The 7,993-nt window shown below is 40.8% G+C and overlaps 1 protein-coding gene across 1 annotated transcript; it reads left to right on the top strand.

Moving 5' to 3' along the window:
• Positions 1-2,825: 2,825 nt before the first annotated feature.
• LOC102003007 (vomeronasal type-1 receptor 4-like) lies at positions 2,826-3,758 on the top strand. The gene has a single exon (XM_005399004.1). It carries the CDS (start codon positions 2,826-2,828, stop codon positions 3,756-3,758), a length of 933 nt encoding a protein of 310 aa, XP_005399061.1.
• Positions 3,759-7,993: the final 4,235 nt, after the last annotated feature.

Genomic DNA, 7,993 nt, shown 5'->3' with positions numbered 1-7,993 from the left:
GGTCCCTGTTCTGAGTGACAGCTTGGAACTCTGAAGAGAGCTCTACAGAAGTGGCAAACTCTAGCCAGGAACACTTTGCTGGTTGTTCATTTTTACTTTCTTCTATTAAAACAATTAAACCCTAATTAAACCTGAAATAACTTCTGAGCCAAACACAGTAATTGTGGCGAGAGAGGGAAAGTTGTACATCAGGGAAATGAGGTTCAGCAGAGGGTTTCCTTCTCCCTGACAGGGTGACAACTCTGACACTTGTCCATTCCTGGCATCCCAGAGCTCTGCAATCACGAAGGTACAAGTATAGGACTTGGGGAGCCTCACCTTGCCGGGTGGACCAACTCAGAGCTCATGTGCACCACAGCTGCCAGGAGAGAACACCTGACCAGTCTTTCACTTGCTCACCTGTGCCAGGTACATTTCCCTCAGGAGATTAAAGGTTAATCTAGTTTTGACTAAGCAAGAGAGTTGGTGAAAGGGTCTGAGAGCCTTAGGACATTCACTCTTCTTTTGATTTTTAACAGGACAACAAATTTAAGGAGATGGGTTCCGGGGGGATCTGTGACTCCAGAAATGCTGGCACAGCGTGGGGTTACCAGAGAGCCCCTGGGTGGCCTTAACATGGCTTTCAGCTTGCATTCTTCCAGAAATTAGGAGGAATGAGGGGCTTTTCAGATTACTAGGCAAATCTGTTTTCTTCAATTTTAACAGTATTCTATCTCTGTCAGCATCCTTAGGTTTCATAAAGTTTGTTTACATCATTTTAGATGCATTCGTATATTCCTAAGGTGGACTAGCTTTGTCTTTTCTATTACATTGCTAACTCTTTACAAACATTTGTGTTTATTATGAAGATATTTTTGTGTATATTTTCTTAAAATTTCCCTATACCAATACATATATTATATGGCAGTTTGATGGGAGTCTTATGAACAGTCTTGATAAAAAATTGTAGTTGTTCTTTGTGAATTCCTAGTACAAATTTGGCAGGATATGACTTAGTACAAATTAAGGTAACTCACTTTAATTTTCTGCTTATATTTTGCAACCATAAGCACTAGTCCCATTATTTGAGTTGAGAAAGTTGAGTTCAGAATGGATGGCCTTCCTGGCCTAGCCTTGGGTGTTAGATCCAGACAGGGCACTGTGCATCAACCTGAATGGGAAATATGTTTATTATAATACTTTGTGGTACTTGTTCCCAAGACAAGCTGAGAAAACCTCCTCTGACATTTTTTCATTCCATTTTCTCAGAAACAAAATAAGTGACTACTTAGGTGTCTCCAGGATAGATTCCAAGTCTGATTCAGAGTTTTGTAATTTTGGAAAGGTAAAGAGAGGACTGGAAGTAAATGTGAACCCCTTGGAAGTTATAAGAAAAAAAAAACATCAGGAAACCATTTTTTGAGTCCATGAAAAGACCTGGGGAGTTCATAATGGCTTTGCAGTATTTTGGGTGCAATCATTTTTAACAGATTCAAGTCTCTGAATAAATATTCAACCAGTTTGTATTTGAGACTTATTAGATAATACTTTTCTGCTTGTTAAGAAAACTTTTGTTTTGGGAACTGGAAGTTGAAATCAGGACCTTGCGCTTGCCAGGCAGGCGCTGTGCTATTGAGCTATATCGCCAGCCCTTGTTATGAAAACTTGTAGCATAGTTCATTCTGCTAGATATTCATGATTGTGTATCTTTCCTTAATACAGTGATGCAGACATTTGTCTATTAGGGAGAAGAATGCTTAAAGGCAATCACCAATATCCACGGAGTCATGATACTATCTGGTGTCAAACCTTAGTATAAACTATGTTTACATAATTCATGCTGACGTGGACCTTCAGGACAGTCAAATAAAAGGGAATTCCTTAATACTTAGTAGAAAACCAGAGGGGAGGAGTGCTTACTGAGATGTATTCCAAGTACAGAAAGTGAAGCCTATAAGCAAATCCAGGAATTAGATTAGAGATTCTGGGTTCTTTCATTTTAGAGAAACTTGCCATAGCTTGACATAAACTGCTTTTGTGGGAAATGAGATTGGAACATTTAGATGTAAAAGAGTCAAATGCTATTCAAACCTGAGGCATGAAAATCATGTTGGATGACAAAGACTAATGCAGCACTATTGTTGTCCAGTGGGGGAAAAATCACCTGGTTTTTGCAGGCTGCAAATTATTGTTTCTCCCAGGGTCTTGCAATAGCTGGAAAATTCTACTGTGATCCTCTATTTAAGTGTTCTTTTACCATACCTATGGTTCTCCAACCTGTTTTGCTACATGCAGCCATTAATGGGGAGCCTAATTTATAAGCTGCCCTCATATCATGGCACACATGACACCCAATTATTCCCCAGTTTCTAATCCACCTTAATAAACATCAACACATCCAGAATGAATCCTGGCTTCATACATAGGTCCCTGAGGTCACTCATAGGGAACTCAGACGCCCCCTCTTTTGTAGATCATAGTAAATGGCTCTTGTATGGCATCCCCCACTCACTACAGAAATTTGGGGTTCAATTCATCCCTGCTGATACTTAATGTTGATGACATATATAGTGATTTTAACAAGTAGATTGGTTTTGCTGGTAGTTAAAAATAATATCTGGGTTGAAATTTAGATGTTTGAATAATGGTTGTCAAGATGACATTTGAGAATACACAGAATCAACCACAAAGGATGACGTAAAAAAGGGAATCATCTGTATCATTACATACGTTGTGACTGTCCTTTATACTTCAGAAAAACACTAGGAGGTGAACTATTTTTGCAGATGCAGATAAGCATTACTGACATTTTATTGGCCCCACTCTATCCTGTGTATGAGTAAGAAATGATTTGGAACCTTGTCAAGGGAATTATCTTCTTTTTTCCAACTGTACTTGGCATTCTGGGGAACGTCTTTGTGTTTGTGAATTACATTCTCTTCCTTGGAGGAACCGAGATGAAATCTATACACTTTATTCTCATCCACTTGGCTTTTGCAAATAGCATCATGCTTTTTGCAGAATGGGTTCCTAAGACAATAGCAGCTCTTGGGCAGCAAAACTTCCTTCATGACACAGGCTGTAAGATTGTTATTTACATGGTGAGGGTGGCCCGCGGTCTGTCCATCTGCACTAGCGGTCTCCTCACGGTGGTCCAGGCTGTTACCATCAGTCCCACAGACTCAATGTGGAGGAGGCTCAAGCTAAAGTCACCATGGCATATCCTTCCCATATTTGTCTTCTTTTGGATTCTCAATTCCTTAATAAGCATGAACTTACCATTTTCTGTCATAAGCATCAACAGTGTGAACATATCACAAATTAGTAAAGGTGACAAGTATTGCTATTTTCTACCTGAAGGCTGGATAATCAGATGGACATTTCTCACTCTGATGGTCCTACGTGATGCTGTGTTTCAGGCCATCATGAGTGGGGCCAGTGGATACCTGATATTTGCTCTCCACAAGCACCACCAACATGTTCTCTACCTGCAGAGCTCCAACGTCCTCTACAGAGCTCCCCCTGAGATCAAAGCTGCTCAAAGTGTGCTCCTTCTGATGCTTTGTTTTCTTGTCTTTTATTGGTCAGATTGTGCTTTTTCCATGTGTTTTAGTTATTCTCTCAATATTGATTCTGTGATATTAAATATTCACAAATATTTGACACTTGGTTATGCAATTCTGAGCCCATTTGTGCTGATTCACAGAGATGGACGCCTGGGTGCATGTTTTCACAGTCAAGAGGACAGAAAAGCACACAGAAATTGTCGGTCTTATTGATCTTTTCTGTAAATAAATTTGAAAGGAATTTTAGTTCTGCTATCTTGTGTGCGAAGTAAAATAGTCAAAGTACCTGAAATACATAGGGATTCATGGTCAGACTACAGTCCTCATTACCTGCAGCCATCAGCTGACACAGAACTCATGGAAAGCTTAGATGACTGAATTCTTACCTTCTTCTTCGCCACCCTCCAAATGGCATCAAATCTATTCTTATGAGCCTGGTGTTTCACTGCCAGTGTTCTTCTTGTGGGGATCAGGACCACAATTTGGTAAATTTTTTGCAAATAATTAGTGCATCCACAATTTTGCCCAGGATTTCCATTTGTAGTTTAGTTTTACAGATACACTTGCTCTTTATATTAGGAAAAACATTTTTTTTTTATTATTCATTAGTTAATAAGTTCTATTTGAATAGCAGCAAAAGAGCTTTTTGTGGCTACTCAAAAATCCCCGAAAGTCCATCCACAGAAAGGAGTTTTATGGAATTGATGAACTATGATGAGTTCATAATCAAAGTATAAATTTAGACCAAATGGTTGCATTATACATTAAATACCATTTTGTAACTCTCCATATTTTCTGAGCTTTAAAAATGGAATTTCATCCCCTTGAAGATGAATAAATTATATCTGAAAACTTTTTGGCCTGCTTGTATACATCATTTGTTTAGAGCGCTGGCACTCCCCACAATGCTATATTTTCTTTATCATCAAAGAAATACAAAATGATCGAATCTATGTTGATTTTAATGAAGAATTTAGCTCTTAGTTTCTTAAAATGGAGCCATTCAATACAGGTCATTGGCTAGAATGCTTGTTTCAAGCAGGGTGATATCTGATGAAGTCATTTTGATAATTGATAATGATATTTTACAGGCTCAAAGCACAAGATCTTAGAAGGGACAGAAAGAAGTGAATGCTCCCTTTTTAAAGAGTGCTTCTACCATATTGTGTTTTTGCTCCTGTACACAGTGGGGCTTGTGACTGTGCTAGTTAACCATGGCAAACTGTTCTCTTTTTTTTGTTGAACTATGTCCATACCATTTTAAAGATGAAATTAATAATGTAGTATTTCACTATAGTTTGTGAAAGTGCTAGTCTTCTTAACATACCCATGTCTTGCTTGAATACAAGGGAAATACAGTTTATGTTTCATAGCTTATGTGAAAACAATTTTCTATTACCTAACATAAAGCACAATAAAGGAAACACTTTCTAAATTATTCATTGCTATTTGATTCAAAGAAGGACACGTAAGCACCTGGAAATGGAATTAAGGATGGTGTGTTAAATGTAATCACAAGGCAAATGTTGGGTGCTTGCTCTATTCCCAGCATCCATGGGAGGTTGAGATAGGATAGCAAGTTTGAGGACAATTAGGTGACTAAGTGAGACACTTTCAGTTTTAAAAAACAGCTGGAATGCAACTCAGCCCAAAAGCACTGGGTTCAGTCCCAGTACTGACAACAAAAATCATGAAAATGTGATTCTTGTTGAGCCTTAGGAAGAGACAGAAAATTTATGGTTGTTGGCAAAGAGCAACTAAGGCTATTTTGAAATGTGCAAGTTATCTAAAGTGCAATTCTGACCTTCTTAAAAAGCAAACAATTGAGTTGAAAAAATTTAAAATGAAGCTAAACACATCATCAGAAAATAACTCACAATAAAGGAATCTGTAATTATAGTGCGTATAAACCACACATGTGGGAGAGAGGTACACCAACTGGAGACATGGAATTTTAGTCCACAGGATGTGGCTGAGACTGACATCACCTGTCTTCATCTCTCATTTGCCCTTCCCTTCTGATTTTCTTAAATCAGTAAAACAGAAGTAATAACATACACTCTACCACCCTGTGAAACCTTACATGAGATTTGAAGGAAATTTGGCTGATTTCAAATTTTGTGAAGGGAGCCTTCAGCAAAAGAGGTTCACATAACCCTAAGCAGCAAAAACAAACAAACAAACAAGCATCCTCAAAATGTCCACAGCCAGACATATCACAAAGATGTGAAAATTAAAAGGAAGAAAAACATCTCGAAAGTATCCCACAAGTCACAACTGGTTAACTAAAAGGAACAAAAGTTCCAAATAACGTTGAATTTCTCATGAAAAGCCATAAGCCCCAGACAAAACTCCCCGGACCACTTTTCCACACTAATCCGTTCTGAGAGTTGGCGCAGGAACACTGCCGCTCCGGAAGTGAGAGCCCCCCGGAAGTGAGAGCCCCCCGGAAGTGAGAGCCCCCGGGAAGTGAGAGCCCTCCGCAGCCCGGGTGCCTTCACTTCCAGAAGCAGCAGTGCGTTTTCCTTCCCACTGCAGGGGGAGCTAGTGCGCCGCTGCGGGTCTCACGGGACCTGTGTGCTTTGGTAGCTGAGCCGGAGGGGATCTGCGCTCCCTTCCTGACCAGTTAGGAGACTGAGCCCTAACTCGGATCTGGGCTGTGAGGGAGGATCAGTTCTGGCAATTCATTCAGACTTCCGTTCGCTAGCTCTATATACTTTCTCCTTACGCAGGCAAAGGAAGGTGTTGTCAGAGCTCTCATCTATTTCAGTTCCACAGATGCCAGTCTCCGTGGTCGAGAGGTGAAGGCAGAAGAGCTCTGTGAATCGGGCCTTGCTCCTGACAGACCATGACCTCATCCACAGTCACCTACCCATGGTGATTGAATCCTGTCACTTGTTCCCACTTACCTTCAGTCAAGTCCTAGCATGCATTTAAGAATCCAATTGCAGACCGGGTGTGGTGGCACACACCTGTAATCCCCGCACTTGGGAGGCTGAGGCAGGAGAATCATCGGGAGTTCGAGACCAGCCTGGGCTACAAAGTGAGCTCAAGGCCAGCCTCAAATGTGTAGCTAGACCCTATCTCAAAAAGACCAAAGGGGAAAAAAAAAAAAAAAAAAAGAATCCAATTGCAGTAGGGAAGATCGGAATGACAGCCCTTCCAGGGTGCAGAGCCTATCCTCCTGAAGTTTCCACAACCAAGGTGAAAGGCATGCTCTCTCCTCCTCCTGATAAGGAGGACCAGGTTTTACATGGGAAATCACTTGTAGCTTTCTACTATCCTCCAGGGTTTAGATAATTTCCTGTAGTCCTATTGTGGAGGGCCTGACATTTCAGTTTCATTAAATACAGGGCAATTTGTTTGGACCAGCTAGCAGAACTTGGAGCTATTCCTATCCCTTCAGCTGAAATTTGGAAATCGTAATCTCTGGTTAAAGTTCCCATGTTAACCAGTTTGGTCTGATCCAGTGTTATATCCCTTTCATTTTGCATCCTAAGCCATTACATCATATATTTATTTAGAATTACAAGCAATCTAGGAACTTCCTCTGAATTATTTCCACAGTGCTCATGACTTAAAGTAAATCTTACCTTTCTCTAAAATCGATTCCAGGGTATTTTTGTGTCCACTGAATATACTAAACTACCATAGTTCTGATCCTCACAACTGGATTACCTACTTCACAAGACACTAGTGGAAACTTTGTCTCTTTCAAGTGTTACCCCTGAATACAAGGCAAGTTATTCCTTGTTTCCTCCTGTTTGGGATCTTCAAACCTTCTGATAAGCTCCAACTTACTCCACTGTACCTCAGCAGTCAGTGGCTTGAACAGATCTGAAATTGGAATGTACACTGGGCATTGTTGTTTACTATCATCCAGAGAAACAGTCCCGTGGCTTTTCCTCTCTCTCATGGCTGTTTGGGACGTCCTTGTCTTGGTTACTTTTCTCTCATTGCTGAGACCAAATACCCAATGCCCCAAATTAAGGAAGGATAGGTTTATTTAGCTCACAGTTTGTGGAGGTTTTAGTCCATACTGGGCTGGCTCCAACGCAGAGTGGCACATGGTAGAGGGCTACAGTTCATGGCGGCAGAGGACAGCCAAAGCAACAACAGCAAAAGGGAGGAGTGGCAGCAAGCAGCCTCTTTCTCTCCCTTACGTATGCAAACTATCCGCCAGGGCAGGTGTAGCTCTCACACTCTTGACTGCAGGAGGCTTTGGGAGGACATCCAGGACCAAACCGAAACAGTGCTCTTCCAGAGTCTCTTGGACTGGAGCAGCAGGCACATCGTTTTCCACCTGTATGAACATCACAAGCCTGTGCTCTACCTGCACAACTCCCGGTTGGCAAAATATTCAGAGCTATGCTAAGTTCTTAGGAATCAGAGCTATGCTGTTTTCTCATTCTAATGAGCTCTTTCCTTTTGTTTTATTGAACAGATTT

This window comes from Chinchilla lanigera, unplaced genomic scaffold (assembly GCF_000276665.1).
Source record: "Chinchilla lanigera isolate Chin_1 unplaced genomic scaffold, ChiLan1.0 scaffold00064, whole genome shotgun sequence".
In the NCBI taxonomy this organism is placed as follows: Eukaryota; Metazoa; Chordata; class Mammalia; order Rodentia; family Chinchillidae; genus Chinchilla; species Chinchilla lanigera.
The sequence above is the reverse complement of the archived record's forward strand: the minus strand, read 5'-3'. Positions and strand labels throughout refer to the sequence as shown.